The 27,867-nt window shown below is 39.4% G+C and overlaps 4 protein-coding genes across 4 annotated transcripts; 2 read left to right on the forward strand and 2 right to left on the reverse strand.

Moving 5' to 3' along the window:
* Nucleotides 1–941: 941 nt before the first annotated feature.
* On the forward strand, nt 942–1,956 carry LOC120468106 (histone H2B). The gene has a single exon (XM_039656745.2). It carries the CDS (start codon nt 988–990, stop codon nt 1,360–1,362), a length of 375 nt encoding a protein of 124 aa, XP_039512679.2. The 5' UTR covers nt 942–987; the 3' UTR covers nt 1,363–1,956.
* Nucleotides 1,957–7,184: 5,228 nt separating this feature from the next.
* Nucleotides 7,185–8,038, reverse strand: LOC120468107 (histone H2B). The gene has a single exon (XM_039656746.2). It carries the CDS (start codon nt 7,679–7,681, stop codon nt 7,307–7,309), a length of 375 nt encoding a protein of 124 aa, XP_039512680.1. The 5' UTR covers nt 7,682–8,038; the 3' UTR covers nt 7,185–7,306.
* Nucleotides 8,039–8,226: 188 nt separating this feature from the next.
* Nucleotides 8,227–8,734, reverse strand: LOC120468108 (histone H4). The gene has a single exon (XM_039656748.2). It carries the CDS (start codon nt 8,722–8,724, stop codon nt 8,413–8,415), a length of 312 nt encoding a protein of 103 aa, XP_039512682.1. The 5' UTR covers nt 8,725–8,734; the 3' UTR covers nt 8,227–8,412.
* Nucleotides 8,735–24,046: 15,312 nt separating this feature from the next.
* Nucleotides 24,047–26,970, forward strand: LOC120468005 (piggyBac transposable element-derived protein 4). The gene is made up of 2 exons (XM_039656643.2): nt 24,047–24,254; nt 25,282–26,970. The coding sequence occupies exons 1-2, from the start codon at nt 24,115–24,117 to the stop codon at nt 26,858–26,860; spliced, it is 1,719 nt and encodes a 572-aa protein (XP_039512577.2). The 5' UTR covers nt 24,047–24,114; the 3' UTR covers nt 26,861–26,970.
* Nucleotides 26,971–27,867: the final 897 nt, after the last annotated feature.

Raw genomic sequence — 27,867 nt, forward strand, 5'->3', positions numbered from 1 at the left:
AGACGTCACGTTCGGCAGACGCAGACGTCACGTTCACTGAGACGAGTGCATGTTGCAAAGTTATATTAAAGAGCCTATCGGAACGCCATAGAGACCCGCGGAGTGTTGAAGGTGTTTCTGGAGAACGTGATCCGCGATGCCGTCACCTACACCGAGCACGCCAAGAGAAAGACCGTCACCGCCATGGATGTTGTGTACGCGCTGAAGAGACAGGGACGCACCCTGTACGGCTTCGGGGGATAAACGCCTGAGACCAGGACAAACCATACAAACCTAAAGGCTCTTTTAAGAGCCACACACTCTGACACATAAAGAGTCTTTCCACATCGATGTTAAAGAACAGTATCGTTCTTGAAAGTACATAAAACAGTTATGTATAAATCACGGAAGAAAGAAAATTCTTCAAGATTAGATTCTACTATTTATAATGATTATACGGTGCCCATTAGAAGTATATTACGCCATATAATAGCATTAAATTCACACAAATATTAGAGTTTTCTTAAGAAAACTTCCTCACCACCTAATTACAATTTAAAGTGGTAACAGAAACAAACAAAAAAAAGATGGTGAAAATAAAAGTTAGCGGTAAAGTTGCTTTGAGATGAAAGATCTTCTGGCATGAAAGCTATTTTTTAAAGGTATCTTATCGTTGCTATGGTTCAGATAACACGATTATCCATAACATTGTCATTTTCTTCAAAATTATATTTAACTGAAAATAAATAGTGGGAAATGAACAAAGGAAACGGTGTCACTCAAACTTTTGGCGGTAGAAGGAGCTATCATTAAGCCGCTCGTGGTTGGCTCTTGTTCCTCTCGTGATTCTTTGAGTTGTCCAATGAAACACGATTTTATGGGTTTGGCCTATGAAAACAGACAATCAGCAGAGCTCTAATCTCTTTGAAAATTTGCATAAGGAGCGAATAAATCCTCTGTATCGCACTGGCGCTGACACTGAGTCGTCAGTTTACTGATCGCATCATCATGCCTGAACCAGCAAAGTCCGCTCCTAAGAAGGGATCCAAGAAGGCCGTCACCAAGACCGCCGGTAAGGGAGGAAAGAAGCGCAGAAAGTCCAGGAAGGAGAGCTACGCCATCTATGTCTACAAAGTCCTGAAGCAGGTCCATCCTGACACCGGTATCTCCTCCAAGGCGATGGGCATCATGAACTCTTTCGTCAACGACATCTTCGAGCGCATCGCCGGTGAGTCATCTCGCCTCGCGCACTACAACAAGCGCTCCACCATCACTTCCAGAGAAATCCAGACCGCCGTGCGTCTGTTGCTGCCCGGAGAGCTGGCCAAACACGCCGTGTCCGAAGGCACAAAGGCCGTCACCAAATACACCAGCTCTAAGTAAAGCGGGATCTGAGATTTCAGCTACCAAAGGCTCTTTTAAGAGCCACCCACTACATCCATTGAAAGAGTTCGTTGCTGATAAAATGATTAAAACTGCGCATTCTGATAAATGGTCAGATTATTAGATGAATGACGTCTTAGCTGTTGAAGCATTAAAAACACGTAAATAATATAACTCATTAATCTCTCTAATTCACTCACCTGAACAATTGTAGCCACAATTCAGCAATCTATAGTCTGTGCAACACCTATTTTCTTTTTAAAGGTACAGTTAGTGTAGCCACATGTTTTTTCATAAACACTTATTGTGGTTGAAACATCGTGATACCAATTAATAATTGAAGTAGTTTAAACATAGATGTCCATACATAAATATAAAATAAAACCCATACCTGAATTGTTAAAAAAAGGCTCCTCATGTTTTAGAATATAATGCAAATACCACGTTCAAAACAAAATATGGAAAATATGCAATATATTTTAAGTTTATTTCAAAATATGCATGCCATATTGTGATCAGGAGGGAAGGTCTCTGCACGTTACTGTCTTTCCATGTGGCCAAGTAATTTTGATTAAATCAAGTACATTTATCATGTATTTTCTCATCATTTCATCTGACTCCGTAAATTAAAAGATTTCAATGATATCTGTGCATCATTAAATATGAGCGAATGAGTATTCTTTTTAAACTCTTGAATGAAAATAATGTCAAAGTCAAGTAGAATAATCAAATGTAACAATTTATTATGTCAGGTAAATGTATCATGCCAATGTCATAATCAGTTCAAATATAATCAATACAATAACAATAACATAACATAATAACATAAAGAGAAGAGATGCAAACTCAACATTAGGAAATATATGAAGCTTAGAGTCCCGGCAGCTGTCAACAATGACAGGCTGATCTGAGATACAGACGGCCCAATCCCTTTGCTGCATTTCTTTGTAAAGTTCTATCACATGGAAACATGTGCTAACAATGGTAATTTGTGTTTAGAGGTATACCTTTTGAGAGCAGGAGGGTTTAACCATCCCATCATCCTTTGTGTGAATGTTATCTATAATTTCTTAAAAACCTTATTACCTTTTGTTTTACTTATTTGGAAATTAGACATTTGTACCAGTTACCCTGAGACATTTCAACTGATACTAAACATGTATAATACTTGATAATAATCATTCACATTAAACCATTTATATTCATGTGTGAGTGTTGGTGATAGAACAAGTGGGGGATGGGGGGAAGAAATGTTGGTTAGGTGAGACTTTTGTCTCAAATGGTGAGTTCAAATGGTAATTTCCAGCAAGGTTCTTTGTCTTCTCAAGGAGGTGTCATTCCTCTACCAGTTCCTCCAGTTTTCCAGTCTTACAGTATACACAAATATTCAAGTGTTTTGAAAGCGTAAGGAGACCAACTTGATACGCAGTCCTTCATGGAAGTCCGCAGAGTTAAAGAGCTCTTTTGGTGCATTTTGATTTTGGTGACTTTGATTGATGGAATTTTCTGTACAATATCATGGATACTGTACATTTTTCACCACTGTTCTGCTGTTAAACATGATTATTTTAAAACCAATTTGAAATAATGTGGGCTTATGGCAGAAGCAAATGACGGAGTTGACATGTTAAATCTGTGACCGCAGAGATTTCAACATTGTTTGCATAAAATATAAAAATACATAAAACTTCCAGAACTATACTGTGGGTGCTTCTCAATACCCAAATTGATGGTTCCATGTTTCCCCGCTGCTCCAAATTCCTTCAGCCCGTGACCCAGAAATCTGAAGGCCAGATAAATCCCATCTCATAGAGCACATAGAGAGTTCTATGGGGGTAGAATTGTTGCTTTATTCCACATAAATAGATTCCACAAATAAATGTAAGAGATTCACAAAAATATATCAAATTTGCAAATAAATAAAGTTCCACAAATAAATGTTAAGTTTCACAAAAAAATATAAAACTCACAAATAAATAAAAAGAGATTTGCAAATAAAATATATATATTTCCAAATGTTTTTTTATGACACAAACACAACTCTGCTTGGTATTTATTTGTGAACGCTTTCTGTGCATTTGTAAATCACCTTCGTGAACGGTGCCTGTGCATTTGTAAATCACGTCACGCGTTTGTAAATCCCCTCAGCATTTGTGCATCGGTTCTTGTGCATTTGTAAATCTCCTCACGCATTTGTGGATTTTGAAACACTTCTAGTGGTGGCAACTAAAATTTATAATAAAATCAAATTTTTAAGCGACACAAAAATTGCACTTGTTAGAACAAGAGCACTGGCCATTTCGATGAAGTCACTGGCATGGTAGGACCTGCGAAGGTCCATAAGGTCCTATAGACGAAAATGAGCACTTTTAACGTCATGGGTTACGTTACCCATTTGAGCCTGTGAGGGACACACCAGTAGTATCTGACCACCACCACATGGAGGACGATCAGTTTCAGGCTCCACTACAGTACAGGGTCATTTGGGGGAGTGACTGGTGTGGGCGCGGGCGCTGGGGTCGATCTGTTGCAGAGAGAACAACCTGGAACAAAATGCATGCACCGTTCATTTCGGATGCTGTGCGGTGAGCGAGATGTGTTGGAGGAGGCTATGCTATCTCTAATGGATGTCCAAGCTGAGACACTGGAGCGCCCCATAAGCAAAGAGTATAGAAGAACAAGAGGCGAAACTCTGATGCTTTTTTGGTAACAGCCACCAGGTGGCGCTTCGGTACCACGGCCGCCATTTCGGAGTGAAAATTCCAACTGGAGTTACTGGACAACATGCAGCACAGATAACAGTTTTTTCTTGCATTAGTGAGTATTTCCGTTTTATGCAACTTTACACCTTTACTACTATTATTAGTCACCAACTCCACTAGGTCTGAATATATATTTTGTATGTTTTAATCGCCTGGATCATGCTTACAAACATGATGATCTTATAGAACATGATGCATGCTGTGTCTGTTATCTTATAACTTTAACGTTAGTGTTTTTTGTTTGTTTTTTTATTACATAGTCTTGCTTTAATGGTCATTAATATAAGATAATACTGCAAAAAAGAGTTTACTATTTGTTTATTATTGCGGTTATATTTATTGTCCAACATTTACATTTTAGTACAATTAAATTTATTTGCTGGATTCATTTATTTCATTGATAACTTATTTTTTTATGTACCGTTATATCTTGGAAATGGTATTATAACTTTATGAACTCATATCACTTTATTCTTACCTGTCACACTTAATGTGGAGAGTAATAATTAATTAAATCCTTAAAGTCCCCGTGAACCGGAAGTTGCAAACGATTTTTCTCCAGTGCTGTGACGTATTTCCAAGTGAAACGGAATATTGAACAGAGGGCAGGGTTTTACTCTAGCGCTCCTCCTCTCCATCTCTCGCTCATAGCAAACTAACGGTTTGAGGGGAGTGGTTAAGCGTTTCCCCACCCAAGTTGTGAAACCTACGTCATCAGAAAAAGAAACCGTTCCAGACCGGAAGTAACTTTTCAGATTTTGATTAAAGATTACCAAGGTAAAACATTTTTTAAATATATTTTTACTTGCACGGATTAATTGTTCACCACAAGACTAGTAATATGCGCTAACAAAGTAAATAGGTTCAATTTTGATTTCACGGGGACTTTAAACTTCCCTGTCATGGGGGGGGGGGGGAATCTGGTTCAGTAGCAACTTCTTTTAAACTGCTATAACGTTATCTGTTGTGAGTTAAAATAATCACCTAATTATTTCAAACTAAAAATGACCTCTGCACTGGACTAAATATATTATATGACTGCCGAGTCGCTTTCACCCCCGAAATGGCGGAAGCGTAGGGCTGCTGCTGGGCGCTGGTGTTGCAATGGAACGTTCTATTGGCTTTCACTTCTTGTCAATTATGTTCTTTGCCATAAGTAGCAGGGTATTTTACGGAATGGCAACTGGGCTAGGCTAACTTGTTATCCTTTTCTCAGACTGTTTAAGTTAACAGCGTACTGGCAGTTCACTCTTTGGGCGAGGGGGTATTTGGGAAGGAGGAATTCCGATCCCATCCTGTTCAGTGAACTATGGGATCTTTTCCCCTCTGCCAAATATCAAGGATTTGAGTAACGTTAACGTTATGCGTTGAACTTGTAACTTTGCTAAATAAAACATTTGGTGCAGACATTGTCAGACACTTCAAGCAACTTACTCAGACATTGACAAAAGTACATATCTCTATACTCTGTCGCTAAAAAAAAAAAAAAAAAATCTTATTTATTTATCCTACGCGATTTATGAGCTACGGCTGTTCTGCTGGTGCGGGTAGGCAACGGAGTAGCTCGCCAGTGACGTAGCCGAATGTAACGCCCCCGTGTAACAAAAACACTTCAACGTACCATTTTATCCCTTTTAACAAATTCTGCCATTTTAATAATTGTACCAATGAGAATAAATAAAATGCATCAGTTACATCAACTTTTCTCAAATTTCAGTTCAGGTCATCTTTAGTACGTCGCTTTGGTTAAGGAGTTAAAAAAAGCATCAAATTAGTTTAGAAAATCTACCAATTTACTACACGTGTATTTCATATTTAGTTTTGAAGGTGGTATTTGCAACATCTGAGGAGGTTATTAATAATTCAAGTATGCGCATTATTTTATATTATGTTTGGACATGTATTTAGGTTTAGACCACTTCTATTATTGATTAGTGTCAGTGTTTCAACCACTTTAAGAAAGTATTTATGAAAAAAATGTGGCTAAACCTTACCTTTAAAGAGAAAATGGTGGTTGCAGACTGTATAAGTCGATGACTTGGTGGCTCCGAGAGTTATTCAGATGAGTGAGATTGAGATGGAAGATTTATGCATTTAATTATTCAGGGTATATACAGTAATCCTTAAGTTAAATTTACTACTTTTTAATACCTTTTTTACTACCTTCAGATTTTTTTAAAACCATCACGACACTGAATTGCAAGTGTTAACCAGCGACCTTTCTATTACACAGAGTTTGACTTATAACATACAAAAATTAATAGATTTAGAGCACGCATTCCATTTTTATGTTTAGTGGATTGCATTTGCGACCGAAGTGCATTAGCTCCCATCCAGTTGACAATGATGTTTTTTTACACACCAAACAATAGAGGGAATGCATTGACATCACTTTCCCGCCGGTACAACCCCCCTCAACCTGACTGAGTGGGAAAAGATCTGCTGCGTGACTGGATTTAATAGGGGAAACTATTAAACGAAAATGCGACTAAAACTAACAATTTGATAAATTTAAACTAAATGTTGGACTCAATATAGTTGGACTCCTAACAACTTACTAAAGATCCAGTGATCTTGACATGCAGCCAGCAATCGTGTCACCTGACATTTATGTTTGCCTAATTTCAATAAAAGGGAAATATAAAAGCAACATAGACCTATAGGCTAAAGCAAATTTGCCTGTGAACGCTTTATAAATAGAATATAGGCAGGTCTAAATCCGGGTGATCACTTATATCAGGGTTATATATAGTCTCAGTACATATCGTCCAGCCACTGAATATAACGTCAGCATCAAACATAGACAGAGATGAAAGATCTTTGATTGTGCCCAGAAAAGCTGAAGCCCATATTTATACGGACTAACGCAAACACAAATTAGGACACCTGATAGTCTGAAAAAAAAAAAATAATACCTAATTTAAAAAAAAATAATACCTCTCAGACTACATTTAACACTTTTAATGGCCTTAAATTTGTCAATTTTGATTTATCACTTTTTAAAACCCCACGGACACCCTGTTATTTTATGGTTTCAACAGCTAAGAACTACTCGAGAGAAAGAGTTCGTCAGAATACGCAATTTTCACTATTTTATCAGCAACAAACAGGAGCTCTTTCAATGGACAAAGTGGGTGGCTCTTAAAAGAGCCTTTGTGATAGCTGAAATCTCGGATCCCGCTTTACTTAGAGCTGGTGTATTTGGTGACGGCCTTTGTGCCTTCGGACACGGCGTGTTTGGCCAGTTCTCCGGGCAGCAACAGACGCACGGCGGTCTGGATCTCTCTGGAAGTGATGGTGGAGCGCTTGTTGTAGTGCGCGAGGCGAGATGACTCACCGGCGATGCGCTCGAAGATGTCGTTGACGAAAGAGTTCATGATACCCATCGCCTTCGAGGAGATACCGGTGTCAGGGTGGACCTGCTTCAGGACTTTGTAAACATAGATGGCGTAGCTCTCCTTCCTGGACTTTCTGCGCTTCTTTCCACCCTTACTGGCGGTCTTGGTGACGGCCTTCTTGGATCCCTTCTTAGGAGCGGACTTTGCTGGTTCAGGCATGATGATGCAATCAGTTAACTGACGACTCAATGTCAGCGCAAGTACGACACAGGTATTTATTCGCTCCTTATGCAAATTTTCAGAGAGACTCGAGATTCTGCTGATTGTCTGTTTTCATAGGCCAAACCTAAAATCGTGTTTCATTGGACAACTCAAAGAATCACGAGAGGAACAAGAGCCAACCACGAGCGGCTTAATGATAGCCCCTCCTACCGCCTAATGTTTGAGTGACACCGTTTCCTTTGTTCATTTCCCGCTATTTATTTTCAGTTAAATGTAATTTTGAAGAAAAGGACAATGTTATGGATGATCGTGTTATCTGAATAATAGCAACAATAAGATCCCTTTAAAAAATAACTTTCATACCAGGTTTCTCAAAGCAACTTTACCGCTGACATTTCCCTTCCATTTTCACCATCATCTTTTTTGTTTGTTTCTGTAAATCACTTTAATAATGCAATAGGTGGTAAGAAAGGTTGCTTAAGAAAACTTTAATATTTGTGTGAATTTAATGCAATTATGCGACATACATCAAATGGGCACCTTATTCATTTAAAGATATATTATATGTTCTCGCATATTTATCCTTTTTCCATGAATAATACTGATTTATGTACTTTAAAGAATGTTACTATTCTATACCATCAATGTGGAAAGACTCTTTATGTGTCAGAGTGTGTGGCTCTTAAAAGAGCCTTTGGGTTTGTGTGGTTTGTCGTGGTCTCAGTCGTTTATCCCCCGAAGCCGTACAGGGTGCGTCCCTGTCTCTTCAGCGCGTACACAACATCCATGGCGGTGACGGTCTTTCTCTTGGCGTGCTCGGTGTAGGTGACGGCATCGCGGATAACGTTCTCCAGAAACACCTTCAACACTCCGCGGGTCTCCTCATAGATCAGACCGGAGATGCGCTTGACCCCGCCGCGGCGAGCCAGACGACGAATGGCGGGTTTGGTGATACCCTGGATGTTATCGCGCAAAACTTTACGGTGACGCTTAGCGCCTCCTTTCCCGAGTCCCTTGCCGCCTTTGCCTCTTCCAGACATGTTTCACAGACTCCAGTAACACGATGATTGCAAGTAATGTTCAGCAATGCAAGGTGGCTTTTATATTTACTTACAGGACCTGAAAGAAACCAATACCGCGTCACAAGGCGCAAAACGCCCCTCCCCTCAATGTAGTTCCAGCCAGAGCCATGGAGAGAGAGAGTTCCGACACTCCGATGACCGCCATAGGAACTTGGGAATGCGGAAGTAACGCGTGTCGTGGAGCCAACACTAGATACAGCATTGAACCCCCTTCATTTTCAGTGCTTCCGAAATACGCTCGCTGGTAAATGAATGAAATCACAGTATTTTTTACTTTTACACACATTAGCCGACCTCTCGTGAATCTAGTCTGTAGTTACATGTTATGTAGCCAGGTCTAGTAAATGTTTATTGGAAAATAATAGGATAGCAGCGACAGCTTACTTCACAAACACGTTGTTAGCTAACTTATGGTAACCTGATGTATATATATATTTTTTAGGGCTGTGCAAAAGTTAATTGCGATTAATCGCATCCAAAATAAAAGTCTGTTTTACATAATATATTTGAGTGTGCTGTATATAATTATTTTGTATATATAAATATCTATGCATGCATGTATATATTTAAGAATTATTTGCGCTTAAATTCTGTATATATATATAAATACATAATCTATATTCTATAAATATAAATATTTTATATAGGAATAACACATTTTCTTAAACATATACATACATGTGTGTGTATTTATATATACAAAATAATTATATACAGCACACACAAATATACTATGTAAACACAGACTTTTATTTTGGATGCGATTAATCCAATTAACTTTTGCACAGCCCTATTTTTTTTATAATATATAATGTATATGTGTTTGTATTTATATGTGTGTGTGTGTTTATATATATATATATATATATATATATATATATATATATATCAAAAGTCAATAGTCAGCTTTATTGTCAATTTCTTCACGTCAAGACATAAAAGAGATTGAAATTACGTTTCCCTCTATCCCACGGTGTACAGACAAAAACAGACAAAACATAATAGGTAAAACTAAAAAAAAGGAAGGCACGTACTATGAAGGCAGATAGAGCAGCCAAATATGAGTTGAGAAAGTGCAATTATGCATACAGTCAATATAATAGTGCAAAAAGTCATTTTTTTCAGTGCATACATATACTGTATGCATACAGTCAATATAATAGTGCAAAAGTGCAAATAGTGAAAAAGTCAGTTCAATTTTGTTCAATTATGCATACGGTCAATATAATAACAGTGCAAAAGTCAGTTTTCAGGTCAAACAAGACAGCAACGCAAGTGCGCAAGTGGAGTAGTGCAAGTCCAGGATGTTATGTAACTGGGGGGAGATGGGGGAGAGAGTTCAGCCTCCTAACAGCCTGGTGTATGAAGCTGTTGGTGAGTCTGGTGGTGCGGGCGCGCAGGCTTCTGTTTCCCTTTTCCCAGAGGGCAGTTGTTCAAATAAATTGTGAGCAGGGTGACTTGCATCACTCACGATTGTTCAAATAAATTGTGAGCAGGGTGACTTGCATCACTCACGATTGTGATGGCCTTGCGAGTGAGGTGGGAGGTGTAAATATCCTTCAGGGAGGGGAGTGAGGCACCAATAATCCTTCCAGCTTCACTATGTGCTGCAGGGCTTTTCTGTTGTAGTCAGTGCAGCTTCCGCCCCACACAGCAATACAGCTGGAGAGGATGCTCTCAATGGTGCCTCGGAAGAATGTGGTCATGATGGCTGGTGGAGCACTTACCCGCCTGAGTTTCCGCATGAAGTACAGGCGGTGCTGAGCCCTCTTAACCAGTGATGCAGTGTTGGTGGTCCAGGAGAGGTCTTCACTGATGTGCACCCCCAGGAATTTGGTGCTGCTCACTCTCTCCACCACAGCACCATTGATGGTCAGTGGCAGGTGTTGGGTGTGGCCTCTCCGGAAGTCAACAACAATCTCCTTAGTTTTGCTGACATTCAGCAGGAGGTTGTTGTCCCTGCACAATGTGGTCAGAAGGTCAACCTCCAACCTGTATTTGGTCTCGTCGCCCTTGGTGATGAGTCCCACTGGAGTAGTATCATCAGCAAATTTCACTATATGGTTGTTGCTGTAAGTTGCAGTGCAGTCATGCGTCAGCACTCAGCAGGGTGAAGAGCAGCGGGCTGAGCACGCAGCCTTGAGGGGCCCCCGTGCTCAGTGTGATGCTGCTTGAGATGTTATTTCCAACACGTACTACTTGAGACCTCTGGCAGAGGGAGTCCAGTAGCCAGTTGCAGAGGTAGGTACTGAGTCCCAGTTCGTCAAGTTTGCGGATTAGTTGTTGTGGTATTATTGTGTTGAATGCAGAACTGAAGTCTATAAAGAGTAGGCCTAATCTCACATATGAGTCTCTTTTTTCCAAGTGGGTGAGGGCTGGGTGGAGGGTAGAGCAGATTGCGTCCTCTGTGGACCGTTTGGCACGGTATGCAAACTGGAAGGGGTCCAGGGTGGGGGGAAGAATGGATTTGATGTGTGACATGACAAGCCGCTCGAAGCACTCGAATATATATATACTGTATATATATATGTGTGTGTGTGTGTGTGTAACCCCTACACCCTGGTCCCACTCGAGCCTCGAACCGGCATGAGAGTCAGGCGCTCTAACAAGGAGGCTAAAGACTGCAGCCTCTGTCGCTAGAGCACCTATTGAGATCAGAGGAGTCAGGTTTACTCGCACGGCAACTACCAGCTGGGTTAGTTATTATGTGTGATTGAAACATTTGTACTGTACACAGTACATTGTATAAATGTATTTGTGTGTGTTTTCTGATGAATGGTTTAGTCTATGATTAGAGTAGGATGAAGGGGTACATCATACTGAATTGAATCCCAACAGTTATGGATCGTATTTAGGAACATAGTTAACTCACTCATTAACTCATCATCATATCTTTATTCAGGACATACATATACATATAAAATGGTCCATAGCACTATACAAAATAAAGTACATTCAAAATAGAAAAAAATAAAATAAAAAGATTTTTTTTAAAAATTGTACAAAAAATGACTACGCAGTCAAAATTCAATCTCTATAATAAGAAAAATTACTATCTCTCTGGTTTCATTTTATAAAGTTAAAATTTACTGAACATTGCTGTAAACAGAGTTGTTGATACGTTATCGGAGCAGTCAATAGAGAGCCTAAGTCCCTCCCTTTCTGGTCGACCACCATGGGACCTTATTTCGGAAAAAATAGACAATGGCGAAAGACAACAAATATTTTGATCTCGTTTGAATTGTGCCCTGAGTTGCACATATGATGTTTGTCAATTTAAAAGATAAACTTTAAAGTAAAGAAAGTCGCCGTTTGATGTGAAACCGTTATGGTGGAAGACTGTGAAAATACGAAATTAAAAAGACTACAAACCCCAAAGGCGCACATTTTCTCTCAATGAATGAAGGTAACTTTACTGAGGCTAATGTATGTCATTGTTTCTATAGTCTTACGTTATAATGTTACGCCGTCATGCCTGAGTGTTTTGTACCAGACTGTACACACACGAGCAGCGGATCTCGCTCGTTGTTTCGCTTCCAGGGAGATGTAGTTCATTGAGTGATTTTCACATAAAAGTTACTCTTCTTCTTTTATGACAAACGGTGACGTTTTTGACTTTCAGAATTATCTTTTAAATTGACAAACATCATATGTGTAATACAGGGCACAGTTCAGACGGAATAAAAAGATAAGTTGTCTCTCACCATTGACTCCCATACATATTTTTTCCGAAATAGGTCCCATGAGCCGGAAGCATCCGTAAAACTCCAAGTGGACCTCTAGGTCGAAAAAGCGTCAATGCAAGTGAATGAGAGAAAATAATTATTTTCTGATCCCGTTTGAATTGTGCCATGAATGTGAACATATGTTGTCTGTGGATTTTTTATATAAGTTCTCATGTAACGAGAATGACAGTATATTGTATGATTCTTTGGCTAGCAGTTGTGGAATAGAGATAACGAGTAAGACTACACGTCGCATACGGCCATCCCCCCACTTGCGTACCAAAACCCTTCCACATGCCCAGACCTGAAGTGGTTTTCACCACGCTCAACTAGTTTGTCCTCTCCCTGAAAGAAGGCGTTGAAGTGCACCTAAGACGCAGCATGTTTAGCAGGATCCGTGTGCTAGTGGTGGTGACGTATATCAAATGCGTTGAAAGCAGCGAAGAGTTGTAGTCCACAAAGTGCTCTCACACAAAGTCTACCCAGATAGCAAACTGACATTGAATCAACGTAGAAACATGACATCGAAACAACGTTGATCTGACATTGTTTTGCTCATCGAATTAACGTTGAACCAACGTCAGACGCGTCATTCTTTCAAAACTAACGGAAAATCAACTTGAAATCAACGCGTTGTTTCAACGTTATGAAAGCAAACCAATTTTCGATTTTCATTTAGCTTTGAAGAATGCCGCATCTGACGTTGGTTCAACGTTAATTCGATGAGCAAAATCAACGTTGTTTCAATGTCATGAGAGACGTCGTTTCCACGTTGATTCAATGTCAGTTTGCTATCTGGGTAACCATATGAAAATTCTACCCTCAAAATTGTAGCACTCTTTTCACGAAATATTATATAAAAAATTCACAGACAACATATGTTCACATTCATTGCAAAATTCAAACGGGATTAGAAAATAATTATTTTCTCTCATTCACTTTCATTGACGATTTTTCAACCTAGAGGTCCAGCGGGGTTAGCGGAAGGGGCGGGACTTACCAGCTCTATTTCCCTCCTAAATCATTCATTTGTACATGCACAGCGTAATCGTTTATATTTTATGTTGGTTGTGGTTGTAATCCTGAACGGACCACCACGGCAGTCCTCTTTGCGTGATCACGGTAGGCTAATGGCTGAATCCGAATTTATAAGCAAGATCACGGGAATCAATAACCTAATACAGCCCAGTTGTGCTAAAATAAATATCATTAGACGTCCATCATCAGATGAATGACATGGAAAAGTTAAGTTAGAGCCGCTAAAGCCAGTATAACTACCAATGCAAACATGAACACTAGGCTTTTCTCTCCAAAAATATAGCCTAAAAAACGTATCTAAGTTGTCACCCTGCCTCTCCAAATGCAACACTGACATTAAGCAAATGCAATAACAGCTTAAAAAGTACTTGGATGTGTGTTTTATTTTAAATTTAGCATTTAATAATGCAATCGCTGTTGTCTGTCCATAGAAGAACATGACAGCGTTGTTTTGGAACTAATGGGGCTTCCATGAACCACGTGACAGCCTTGCGGCGACATCAATGCGTGTCGCAACTCTCTCAATATATGGCTCTGGTTCCAGCATAAAACAAATGTGATGATGCAAACTTTAGAACATGTAGTTATTAGTTGTCATAAGTATAAACGGGAAAGGATGATTCTGTGAGATAGACTAAGTAAAGAACAAATTAGATTTGAAATGAAAGAAATATTACAACTGAATTCAGGGCATGTGGGGTATAGAGAAATATTTATTTGTTTGGAAAAAACTGGGCTAATCAATATGTTATGAAATTAGATGTTATTAAAATTGTATTAGTAATGTTGTGAATGATAGTGTTTTATTATGAGTAATTGTATTAGATCTTTATTTATTTACATATGTATTCATTTATTTATTTATTTATATAAATAGTAGTGAGTAGAGTATGCTATTGTGATTCACACTCCAATTCAGTAGGTGGCGGTAATGCACCTTTCAGTTGTTTGCCAACCACCATTAAAAAAATATTAAGAAGAATTACTCATCGCATATCTCTCGAACTATATTTCTTTTACTGTCTATTCTCTCGAACCGTTAGTCCGATGGATCTCAAACTTGACAAGTGTCTTGCTACGGGCACGAGTAAGTGCAGTGCCGAGTTTGACGTTGTTTGGATTAGAAATGCAAAAGATATCAGTAAATATATCTGTAATAGAAGCACACATTGAAGTTGTGGTTTAAAAATTAACATTCTTACATTAGAGAGTTTTGTGGTTTAAAAATAAACATTCTTACATTAGAGAGGTTTATGGTTTAAAAGTTGTGGTTTAAAAATAAACATTCTTACATTAGAGAGGTTTGTGGTTTAAAAGTTGTGGTTTAAAAATAAACATTCTTACATTAGAGAGGTTTGTGTAATTGTGGTTTAAAAATAAACATTCTTATTCATTTGTTAACTGAATCTGTAAGTCAGCTACGCTGTTTTCTTCTTAGTATTATATTTAAAGCAGATTTGCTCCCTGAATCGTCGTGACGCAGTCTCTTTCACGGCCATCATTTGTAGTAAATGCAATTGCAATTGTTTTGCACAAATGCAAAAGCACCAAACCAAGAATTGCTAAAAACACACACAAACAAATTATTTTGCACGGGCATTTTGCACTAGTATTAAAGCTACACTGTGTAACTCTTTTAGTTTATTCTTAGCTAAAAACACTTAGTTCTTTCAAAAATATATGTGCTGCTTAATGTATATTTATTTACTTTGTTCAAGTAATAAAGTATTCTTGTTAGTGTATAATATGCCATTGAAAATACATACGGGTAAGGGGTTCTAATATCGGTCGCCATGTTGCCCCTCCATCTTGAATGTACATTAGCCAAAAAGGGACATACCCGTTAATTCAAGCTTCGCCTTTCGCGTTTATGTTTGAGTTAACACTCATGGACGAGGTCGAACTAGAAGCCATGTTAATCTTGGACTACATTGGCCAGCGTAGGAGTTAAAACGAAATCGGAATTGAGAGGAACAGAAACTAATATTTACTGGATGGTCATATAATGTTTCACCACTAGATGGGGGTAAAAATCACACAGTGTAGCTTTAAGAATGATGCAACTCAAACCATAATCTAATGAGGCCTGTCCGACTTCTTTTATGCTTTAAAAGATTTATTTCATTTGATGAAGAGGATGTTATAATGTGCAGAGATACTGAATGATTAAAGGTGCTAGTCTAGAAGGACGGTAGAGTAATTTTTATTAGACAATTTGGATACACACTCACCTAAAGGATTATTAGGACACCACACTAATACTGTGTTTGTCCCCTTTTGCCTTCAGAACTGCCTTAATTGTATGTGCCATTGATTCAACAAGGTGCTGAAATCATTCTTTAGGATAGCACCATATTGATAGGATAGCATCTTGCAGTTGATGGAGATTTGTTGGATGCACATCCAGGGCACAAAGCTCCTGTTCCACCACATTCCAAAGATACTCTATTGGGTTGAGATCTGGTGGCTGTGGGGACCATTTCAGTACAGTGAACTCATTGTCATGTTCAAGAAACCAATTTGAAATGATTCGAGCTTTGTGGTGCATTATCCTGCTGGAAGTAGCCATCAGAGGATGGGGACATGGTGGGCATAAAGGGATGGACAAGGCATGATGGATGTTCTCATTCTATTTACGCCAAATTCTGACTTGTTCTGGCAGAAATCGAGACTCATCAGACCAGGCAACATTTTTCCAGTCTTCAACTGTCAAATTTTGGTGAGCTCTTGCAAATTGTAGCCTCTTTTTCCTATTTGTGGAGATGAGTGGTACCCGGTGGGGTCTTCTGCTGTTGTAGCCCATCCGGCTCAAGGTTGTGCGTGTTGTGGCTTCACAAATGCTTTGCTGCATACCTCGGTTGTAACGAGTGGTTATTTCAGTCAAAGTTGCTCTTCTATCAGCTCGAATCAGTCGGCCCGTTCTCCTCTGACCTCTAGCATCAACAAGGCATTTTCACCCACAGGACTGCCGCATACTGGATGTTTTTCCCTTTTCACACTTTGTAAACCCTAGAAATGGTTGTGGGCAAAAATCCCAGCAACTGAGCAGATTGTGAAATACTCAGACTGGTCCGTCTGGCACCAACAACCACGCCACGCTCAAAATTGCTTAAATCACCTTTCTTTTCCATTCTTACATTAAGTTTGGAGTTCAGGAGATTGTCTTGACCAGGACCACACCCCTAAATGCATTGAAGCAACTGCCATGTGATTAGTTGATTAGATAATTGCATTAATGAGAAATTGAACAGGTGTTCCTAACAATCATTTAGGTGAGTGTATTTGCAGAATATACATGATTTCAGGCCTCAGTGGTTTATACTGTATGTCTACCTTTATGTCTACCTTTGGGAAGACTGTTTTAAGATGATAAACTGATAGCACAGCATTTAAGTTGAAAAAAAAAACACATTATTTTTTACAGACATAAAATAAATAGTGGTAACTGATAATTTAGAGAACGGTGGCCCAGAGAGTGTTGATGTAATGCATTGATGCAACTTTCTACTTATGTTGAGATAAACTGGAAATTATTCAATGCAGTTTTGGTGGCTCTTAAAGGTGCCATCTGGAACTAAAAATCAAAAAATATTCCATATTCCATAACAGATGGGGGCAGTATACCTCCAGAAGATGTGTTGTGCCGCGGCCGCACGCACTCACGTCTTCAAACAACACAAGCGAGCGCTGTTTTGCTCTCTTTCTCCGCATATTATTCAAATCATTTGTCACGATAGTAAAAGGTCGGAAGACCGCAGTTTCACGTGGAGCATTTGGAGATTTTTAGAGATCAGAGACTCAATGAACAACATCTCAACACTAAATGATGAAGACCGACTCATAGACGCCTGTCTCAAAAACAAGCTGTTGCATTTCGACGATATGGGAAAATAAAAGCCTGCGGGCTATTATTTTAAGTTTACGGTATTCCTTTTGTTCATATTACACTTTTATTGTTAGTTTGAATTAATTTGACAGACAGCATTCGCTGATGTTGATCAACCTAGCGCCATTCAAAGCTGCCAACTCTCACGAATTCACAGTGAGACACATGCAATTAATACTTAGCAAGCAGGTTAGTTAAGCTCTTAGATTCTGTCAATTTTATTATGCAATTCAAACAATAAATACCGTTTTGGCGCTTGTACATGTTACACCAGAGATCCCTAGCGCACGTGAACCGATCGTCTCTACTAGCTAATGGAAAAAGAACCCGAACACTGTTGAAAGATACAGTATGCTACAACTTACCAAAATGTATTCCTCATGCGTGATATCGACCAATCTTGAACTCCTCCCTGAACTGAAATGTAGTATTGGGCTGTATTTTCACACGACTGACATCAGGTTCAAGTACACACAAGCCTGCGAGAGCGCGACTCACTCGTGTACTGCAGTTTGGCTGGTGGTAATGTTGCCCGCCTGCATACCGCCTCCCATGGCCGGAACTGGTATTACGACACCTGCCGGGCCGGGGCTAGTAATTTAGCATGCTAATTTAGGTTTATATCTCGGCAGCACTATAACTTGTCAGTTTTTTAATTACATCATTGCACTTATTTCTTCTCATTCTTTTGTTGCGTGTAGCTCATTTTTTGGATATTTTTACCTCAATTATTACAGATGGCACCTTTAAAAGAGCCGTTGTGTGTTGATGCAGACGCGTATTTAAAGGAGAACTCTGGCGAACAATGAACCTTTGGTCTAATAAAACATCGGTGCATAGTCAACCGTTCTCTGAGATTTGCTTTCATGATAATCGAATGTAAAGAGTTTTATCTCTAAAAACTGTTTAGCGTATAATGCTAGTAATGGAGGCATTGACTAAGTAAAAAGAAATCGTTAGTTTATACCACTAACAAGGCTCAAAATAGCCCCACACTAACACAGTAACATAATGAGGCTCCATACATGAAAAACAAAGCATTGAGAACTTTGTAAGTGTACAGACATAGACTGTAAAAAAAGATGGACGACGCCCCTTCGCTCTTTTCAATCAAGGCCGTGCCCTCATTCTCGCTGAATCAAACGCAAGCGTGACGCCGCGCACTTTCATTAAGTGTCCTCTGTCTGCTTCGTTCTTCTCCAATGATATCTGCTGATTGCAGAACCTCGTTAAAATAAGGTAAATACAACTACTGACCACATAATCAACATTATTTAAAAAAAAGTCCGCTGGTGCTTCAGTGACTACCTCGCACAGAGAACCTGTCAATCACAGCTGTCAATCATGATGTCAGAGCACCGTTTTTATCATCACATAACTAACTAAAAACAAACTTATTTTAAAAACGAACACTTAAAATTACATCAACATGATAGAAACTACAGTAATTGACAGAAACTATCTTTGGAAAAAGGATATGTGAAGTGTAATTTAATTGTTTAGTTGGTCTCGCGTCCCATTTAATAACATGGGGAGGCGGGGGTTATGAGCTATACTAGGTCCGGTCACAGGGGGGCGATCGAGACATTTTGGCTTCACTTTTGAGGGCTTGTGCGGCACGCTTGTGTACAGACCATTTAATAAGAAGATATTTTATGAAGACAGTTCACTTCGCGTATACAGACAGGAGCCATCTTAAAAAATAGTCTCGATAAGTCAAACCACGAACGTCGTGCTGAGTGATCTGAACTGTATGAAGTTCAGCGAACTTCTGAACTGTATGAACGGCGTTCGGGGATCGACTTATCGAGACTATTTTTAAAGATGGCTCCTGTCTGTATACGCGAAGTGAACTGTCTTCATAAAGTATCTTCTTATTAAACTGTCTGTACACTTACAAAGTTCTCAATGCTTCGTTTTGCATGTATGGACCCTCATTTTGTTACTGCGTTAGTGTGGGGCTATTTTGAGCCTTGTTAGTGGTATAAACTAGCGATTTCTTTTTACTTAGTCAATACCCCCATTACTAGCATTATACGCTAAACCGTTTTTAGAGATAAAACACTTTACATTCGATTATCATGAAAACAAAACTCAGAGAACGATTGACTAGGTAACGACGTTTTATTAGACCAAAGGTTCATTGTTCGCATTTCGGTGAAATGCTACATTACATGTCATACACCCGCTTTTAAACCAGTGTACCACCACAAGCTCATAGACCTTTCTCACAACTTCCGTATTTGTGACCGGAAATACGCAATTGTCGTGGTAATCTTCTTCCGCTCCAGTCAGAACAAATAGCGCAAGCAGCTTGTAAGAGTTGTTGCGTACCAGTCTTTTTTGTTATTCACAAAAACAGCCATATCTGTCGTTCTCATTACTTCCCTCAGTTCCCTGTCGATGAAGTTCGACGGAAATGGATTCAGGCTATCCGGCGGGATGTTATTGATCCTGTAATCTTTTGTACTTCTCATGTCACCATTCACTAACCCGCCATTGTTTATGTTTATTATTAAAGGGTTAGTTCACCCCAAAATGAAAATTAAGTCAGTAATTACTCACCCCCATGCTGTACCAACCCCGTAAGACCTTCGTTCATCTTCGGAACACAAATAAAGATATTTTTGATTGAATCTGAGAGCTAGATCAGTCCTACATAGGATGCCTAAGGGACTGGCTCTTGACGGCCCATAAAGTCATTAAAGAAAAGGTTTAAATATTCCATGTGCCTACAGCGGCTCAATTATAAGTTTATCAAGCGACGAGACTACTTTTTGTGCGAAAAAAAACATAAATAACGACTTAATTCGACTATTATAATACTTCCTTATGGGCGCATGCACGAGAACTGAGACGAGGAAGTTCTTCTCCTCGACTACTTTTTGTTACCGGCTGCTCCGCTTAGGAGTATTACCGCCCCCTACCGTATAAGATGATGATCCATATATATGGCGCTCCGGATTATAAGGAACACTGTCGTTTTTTTTAGAAGATTAAAGGCTTTTAAGTGCACCTTGTAGTGCGGAAAATACGCTAATTGAAAAGCATATGTACAGCGCGCATCTTCCTCTGCTTGTAAAGTTTTGCGCTTCTAGCTATATCAGCACATCATCTTATACGGTAGGGGGCGGTAAAACTCCTAAGCGGTGAGCAGCCGGTAACAAAAAGTAGTCGAAGGAGAAGAACGTCCTCGTCTCAGTTCTCGCGCATGCGCCCATATGGAAGTAATATAATAGTCAAATTAAGTCGTTATTTATGTTTTTTTCGCACAAAAAGTAGTCTCGTCGCTTGATAAACTTATAATTGAGCCGCTGTAGGCACATGGAATATTTAAACATTTTCTTTAATGACTTTATGGGCCGTCAAGAGCCATTCCCTTAGGCAGTCTATGTAGGACTGATCCAGCTCTCATATTCAATCAAAAATATCTTTATTTGTGTTCCGAAGATGAACGAAGGTCTTACGGGGTTGGTACAGCATGGGGGTGAGTAATTAATGACTTAATTTTTTATTTTGGGGTGAACTAACCCTTTAATGTATTATGATTTGTGTATCCAGAAGTAGTTATTTAGTTAATAAAACTTGTGCACTTTATGTATTTGGTTCTGATTCACTGCTTGCAAACAAAGTCTATTTTTTGATCTTGATCTTGCTACATGTTTAAAGCGTTGTACATGCTAAGTAATAGTTATTCTTCTGTGGCCATGGAAGATAACCTTTTCTTGGAATAAATTAATAATCACAAGAGTTCATTGAACGAACTGATTAATTGATGGTAATATTAATTTAGCCATGTCATGTTAACCCAATTAACCCTATTATTCATAATTAATCATAAGTTATCATTGATTATTAACATTTCCTATAGCTAAGTTCCTTACAAAATTTTATAACATTTCCACATTAAATATGACAAATCCAAATTAGTTAATGATTGGAAGTTAATAAAAACTTGGTGGTTTAAAGTGAATTGAGGAAAAGGGAAATATTCGTATTTGAAATTGTGTTAAGTAGTTTGATGCTAACTGTAGCTCTAATCCATCTGTCGGGCAGGTGCTATATCTATTTCACAATATATTTTGTTTCAAGAATTCACAATATTTGGTTTGTTTTCAAGAAAGGCTTCAGATAATAGGTGGATAGTGGGCTTGAGGTGGAGTTGATGGCAAGCCATAATGCCTGAATAAAGGCTATAATGGCTGAATTCAGACAAAAGAATGTCTCATGCCGGTCAGAAAAGGGTCGTTATTGAGGGCAATAAAACAAGAATTGAGCAGTTCTCATGGCCATTTATTATAAATGTTTACAGGGCAATAAAATGGCTTATGAAATTATTCACAAAATGCAGTTTTAGAGATAATAGTGTTTATTCAATGGATGAGAAAACACAATTTATGAAAGTGCAGGTGTCCTCAAACACAAACACAGTGTTACAAAAATATGGCATTAGTGTATTCAAAGAATCACTCATTCCCTCTGTTAAAATGCACCACTAATGCAGCTCTGATGTCAACCCCTTCTGTATTCACAATGTCTGAACAGGAGGCTCAATGTTTAGAGTCCTATCTGGGTGCTCTTCAGTGAAATTATCATGTTCCTCACAAATGTTATGGAGCACACCGCAGGTCAGTGCAATCCTCTTGCTCAGCTCCAGCTTGCAGTCATTTCTTTTTAGGAGGCACCTCCATCTTCCTTTTAATCTCCCAAAAGAAATCTCCACAACCGATTGTGCACTGCTCAGCCTGTAATTGCAGGTGTGCTGTTCAGGGGTCTATTATTGGAAAGTATTAGCAGTATTAGAAACACACTGTTTTTTTTGTTTTTTTTTTTTATTTGATGCAACTGTTTACAATTTTTCCCAAGTAAAGTTATAAATTTACATTTAAACAACTTTATATATTTAAATATATTTCTTCCTTGTAGGCCTGAGAGTTCAAGAGATTTCCACGACGCATGCACGAGAACTGAACCCCGCATGCGTCGTGTAAAACTCTTGAACTCTCGTCTCAGGCCTACAAGGAAGAAAAGGAATAGTCGAATAAAGTCGTTATTTTTATTTGTTTTTTTTTTCACACAAAAAATATTCTCGTCGCTTGATAAACTTATAGTTGAGCCGCTGTAGTCATTTTCTTCGATGACTTTCTGGGTCGTCAAGTTTCAATCCCTTAGGCAGCCTATGTAGCAGTGATCCACCTCTCAAATTTAATAAAAAAAATATCTTCATTAGTGTTCCGAGGACGAACGAAGCTCTTACGGGGTTGGTACATGCAGCACGGGGTGAGTAATTAATGACTTAATTTTCATTTTTGGGTGAACTAACCCTTTAACCCCCAGTTGCTCCAGAGGCATAGGCTACGACCTCTGACATATAAAGCAATTGTAAGTCGCTTTGGATAAAAGCATCAGCTAAATGAATATATATAAATGTGTTATATTTACTCCAAAGATGAATGGGACGAGCTACACATATTTTTTTAATTACTTGACTTGTTATAAACACATGCATTGACTGCACGATTAAATCAGTGGACTTTACAGCTGTTACTATTTGCAAAATAAAAATGACCACTTCTGTAAAGTTCCTGTAAAAATCAATTGTATGCCTCCAAACTGATGTTGATGTCCATGGGTCTTATTTGTATATTGATAAATAGGTAATGCTTGATATTTAATCAAATATCTCCAGGAATTGCGTTGCCACCTTTAAAATGAGGGGAGTTGGTGAAACCTTGTGGGAGAAAAGCCAAACCTTTACCCAACATGTAAACAAGAGAATAATTTTTAATGATCCTGAAACTTGTAGGACATAATTCAGAGGTGGGGCTATATTTTTCTTGTGCTTCTATGGTCAAAATAACCAGCGTCCTTATGTTATGTTAAAAACATTTGGGTGAGGGCATTCCCCTGGCATAAGCAGAGTGTGTCTTGAGAGTCCTATTTTTTACAGTCTATGGGTTTAGCCAGAGAATGTCTAATTGAAGAGAATTGGCACTGGCTGGTTACTTCCGGGTTCTGGACTGGCTGCAGTAACACGTCTCTGTCCATGCGGGGGCGCTCGCGGTCGAGTGCAGAATGAATGGGAGTCAATGGGGTTTCACCCCCATAAATCCACTTTTCTCAGGATGTAATTTTTTGTCAAGTAATTTGAAAGTTGCATTCAAAAGGGAGGGCTAAGATAATACACTCAGCTGAAAATTGCATTTATAAGTTCACTTATCTGTTCTAAAAATCCGTTCAAAAATGTGATGACGTCACACAATAGCAGAATGCTAGCGTGTTCCGGCCAACAACGGCCTAACCTGTAAGAAATCAAAAGGACATAAGTACTCGTTCATTCGACTTTTGGCCTATAATCTATATTGAACTTGTGGGATCAACAATAAAATCTATGTTAATTTAATGACAAGCAGGTGAAAGAGACACTTTTAGCCGTTTAGCCCCATAGACTCCCATTCATTCTGCTCTCGCCCGCGATCACCTCCAGTGGAATTCTAATGGAACTGCAACCAGGATGATACACAACGGAAGTGCCAAGGCTCTCCGTTAGACGGGCTCTGGTTTAGCGCTGGTCTGGTCACACCCACTGGTAGCGCGTCATTCACATGATAATGACCTGAATGTGGGAAACGCCCCCGAACAGGATAAGGATAAAACTGGCGGCAAACTTTTGTTTGGGTTTATTGATTTTTCCTCAAGATGGCTTGTCACGCTCACGAGGAAGCTCTTCGGATGATCATAGACAGCGAGGAAGAGTTCACTTGTTCGTCAGAGTCAGAAGATGGTGAAGACATTGATGACGAAGGCCTGCATTCAGCGCAGGACACATTTTCTGAAGAGTAAGCCGTTTATTCTTCTTCTTTTAGTTGTTAAAGTCGCATTTAAGTTAGCTGTTTCAAACCAATATGGTCATACTGAAATCTGCCAGTTTTTCATTTTCTGAGTGAGATGTGTTGTCCTGGATTTTTAATGCAAATGCATTGCAAAACAAGCGTATGCTATACTCGGAGAGCGAGAGAGAGACTTCACAACGGAGCATAACTGTTCTCCAACATCTGCTGAGGTGTAAATGTTTTGAATGTGGATAAACAAGTGTGTAGTTGTCCCATCAACAGCCGCAATCAATGGTCCTTTTCATAGACTGTGATAACTAGTTTTAGTGGTGATCAACAGCGTAAATCCTGCAAAGCGTGTGTATATATTTCTTTATTTATGATGTGCATTTATTACTATATACTGAGTATTATATTACCGTTGCATCAAACTACTAAACAACTAGTGTGTTTCTAATACTTCTGCTGCGTGAGTGACTCTGAAATGAACATCTTTCTCTCTTCTCGACTGCCTTTATCTAGTTCTATATATTTATTTTTTATTTTTTTTTTTTTTTTACTCTTTTGGAAAGTTGTGAACACTATTGTGAAGTTGTTTTTTTTTTTTTTTTTTTTGCATTTTGAGCAAATTAATGCAAAAAATAAACTTTTGTGTAAACTGCCTTTCACTACTAAGAATTTTACCCAACTTGGATGATTTTCTCTCCTGAGAAATCTGCATATGTGAAAAGGGTCCATCACTTATGTTATCCAAGCTGACAAATCGGTGCATGCATAAGCTAACAAATGTTTACTAATTTGTGCTTGTGCTTGACACGGTTGAGAATATTGAGTAAGTGAATGTTTAGCCCGTCATTTTACAAATGACAGATTCAATTTAGTTGCATATACTGTGGAATAATATAAGGAAAGTATATGTGCATGGCTGAATGTGTAATCACTTTTAATGTGTGGGCAAAATATCAGTATAAGAATGATAATGGTGTTGTGATCCTGTTATCAACATACTCACTTTTGTTTCCTGCCCCCACAGATGTGAGAGTGACAGTGATCAGATTCCTGTTTTAAAGACAGCCAAGACTCTGTCATGGAGAAAAGAGACTGATGACGATGTGGCTCCAAAGTCTCTGAGATTCGTGCCGGCTCGGGAACCTGGGCCGCAGTTGAGTCTTGCTGACTCGCACTCTCCTATGAGTCTTTTCAAACTGTTTTTCTCAGAGAGTGTCGTGTCCAATCTGTGCCACAACACAAACGCTCAGGCTGCCAGGGCACTCGCAAAGGGCCGCAAATACAGTTGGGCAGATGTCAGTGTTGGCGAGCTGTACCGCTATATTGGACTCCTTTTCTACATGGCCATGGTGAAGATGGGCTCCATCGCTGACTACTGGCGACAGGACAGTCTCTTCTCTGTGCCTTTTCCCGCCACAGTCATGTCAAGGGACCGATACCGCACCGTTTCGTGGAATTTGCACATAAGTCACCCAGATGCAGACAAGGAAAATGACAAAAAGAGGGGCACAACTGAACATGACCAGCTTTTCAGGGTCAAACCCCTCATGGACTCAATCCGTCTTGCTTGCAAAGCCTTTTATCATCCCAGAAGAAATTTAGCTGTGAAGGAAAGACTGGTAGCATCCAGAGCAAATCCAGGAATGAGAAGATTCATGAAAGTCAAGCCAGCAAAGCTGGGCTTCAAGTTTTTTGTCCTGGCGGACACGTCGAATGGATATACTGTGGACCTCTCTGTGTACACGGGCAAGAACGTCTTTCCCACAGGCCGTGGGATTTCTTATGATGCCGTGATGTCTCTCCTGGACAAGAAAGTTTTGGGCTCTGGGTACCATGTGTACATGGACGATTTCTACACAAGTCCGAAGCTCTTAACAGACTTGTTTGCTAAGAACTTTGGTGCTTGTGGGACTTACAGAGACTCTAGGGAAGACTTTCCACAGAGCTCATCTAATTCACTGACCAAAAAGTCCAGCAGGGGATCCATCCGGTGGATTCGGGATGGGCCTCTAGTGTGTGTGAAGTGGATGGACAAACAAGAGGTGTCCGTTTGTTCCACCATCCATGCTGCCTATACTGGAGGCCGTGTGCAACGACAAGTGAAAGCACATGATGCACGGAGGACAAAGTCTTTTCCATGTCCTGCGCCAGTGGCCGCGTACAACCAGCACATGACAGGTGGTGACCCTTCCGACCAGCTGGTGCAGTACTACACTGCACAGCACAAAACCATGAAGTGGTACAGAAAAGTCTTTCTACAGTTCTTGGACGTTGCTGCCACCAACGCTTTCATATTGCACAAGGAGCTACACGGTAACATGACGCACAAGGCGTTTATGGAAGAGCTTATTGCAGAGCTCTGCGGTGTGTCTGAGAAAGCAGATCCAAAACAGACTAGTAATGATGACCATGTGCCGGTTCCAGGAGCTGAGCTGACCTCCGATGTCAGAAATATTGCCACTGCTGGTCGCCGCATATGCGTGCATTGCAAAGCAGTGCGTGGCAAGAAGCAACTAACACCATGGAAATGCCAGGCATGTGACGTTCATTTGTGTCTTCAGTTACATAGGAACTGTTTCCAGGAATGGCACAACATTTTTTGAGTGTTCAAACCTGGGTGCACAAAAACGTGCCTTAAAGGGTTAGTTCACCCAAAAATGAAAATTCTGTCAGTATTTACTCGCCCTCATGTTGTTCCAACCCCGTAAGATCTTCGTTCATCTTCGAAACACAAATTAAGATATTTAGGATATTAAAATCGCTCCTGCATACAGTCCATAGGCTTCTTGAGGGACTGGCTCTTGCTGTCCTCGAAAAGTCATAAAAGACATCGTTAAAATAGTCCAAGTGACTACAGGGGCTCAATCTTAAGTTTATCAAACGACGAGAACACTTTTGTGCGCAAAAAAAACAACAATAATAACGACTTTATTTCAACTATTCACTTCCTTCTCCATAAGCCTGTAGTCAGTTAACGTAGTGTGATTGCGTAGAGCTACGTCACACGTAGGCTCACTATTGGCCGACGCTGGTCATGTGTGTGTGATGCGTGTGACGTACAATAACAGAAGCTTACGCTATTAAACTAGTTACCTGACTCGCGCAGAGGGAGAAATAAACGAATAGTTGAAATAAAGTCGTTATTTTTGTTGTTTTTTTGCGCACAAAAGTGTTCTCGTCGTTTGATAAAATTAAGATTGAGCCCCTGTAGTCACTTGGACTATTTTAACGATGTCTTTTATGACTTTTCGAGGACTGCAAGAGCCAGTCCCTCAAGAAGCCTATGGACTGTATGCAGGAGCGATCTTAATATCTTAAATATCTTAATTTGTGTTGCGAAGATGAACGAAGGTCTTACGGGGTTGGAACAACATGAGGGTGAGTAAATACTGACAGAATTTTCATTTTTGGGTGAACTAACCCTTTAAATTTAAATACAAAAGAGGATGTGTAATTGGAATATGTACTATTTTTATAAATAAACTACATGGAAAAAGTCTCCTCCACGTTCTCAGACACTTATTTCATACCCTTTAGGGAACAGATCAATATTTCCTCATGTGCTAAATGCAGTTTTTATGACCACTGTCACTGTCTTTCACACTGCTTT

Source organism: Pimephales promelas, chromosome 25, assembly GCF_988280905.1.
Source record: "Pimephales promelas chromosome 25, fPimPro1.hap1.1, whole genome shotgun sequence".
Taxonomy (NCBI): domain Eukaryota; kingdom Metazoa; phylum Chordata; class Actinopteri; order Cypriniformes; family Leuciscidae; genus Pimephales; species Pimephales promelas.

Bases quoted from the DNA above. Each gene is read 5' to 3' on its own strand.
- LOC120468106 (XM_039656745.2), top strand. From the start codon at position 988: ATGCCTGAACCAGCAAAGTCCGCTCCTAAGAAGGGATCCAAGAAGGCC.
- LOC120468107 (XM_039656746.2), bottom strand. From the start codon at position 7,681: ATGCCTGAACCAGCAAAGTCCGCTCCTAAGAAGGGATCCAAGAAGGCC.
- LOC120468108 (XM_039656748.2), bottom strand. From the start codon at position 8,724: ATGTCTGGAAGAGGCAAAGGCGGCAAGGGACTCGGGAAAGGAGGCGCT.
- LOC120468005 (XM_039656643.2), top strand. From the start codon at position 24,115: ATGGCTTGTCACGCTCACGAGGAAGCTCTTCGGATGATCATAGACAGC. The intron at 24,255-25,281 runs GTAAGCCGTTTA...CTGCCCCCACAG, and splicing joins CAGGACACATTTTCTGAAGA to ATGTGAGAGTGACAGTGATC.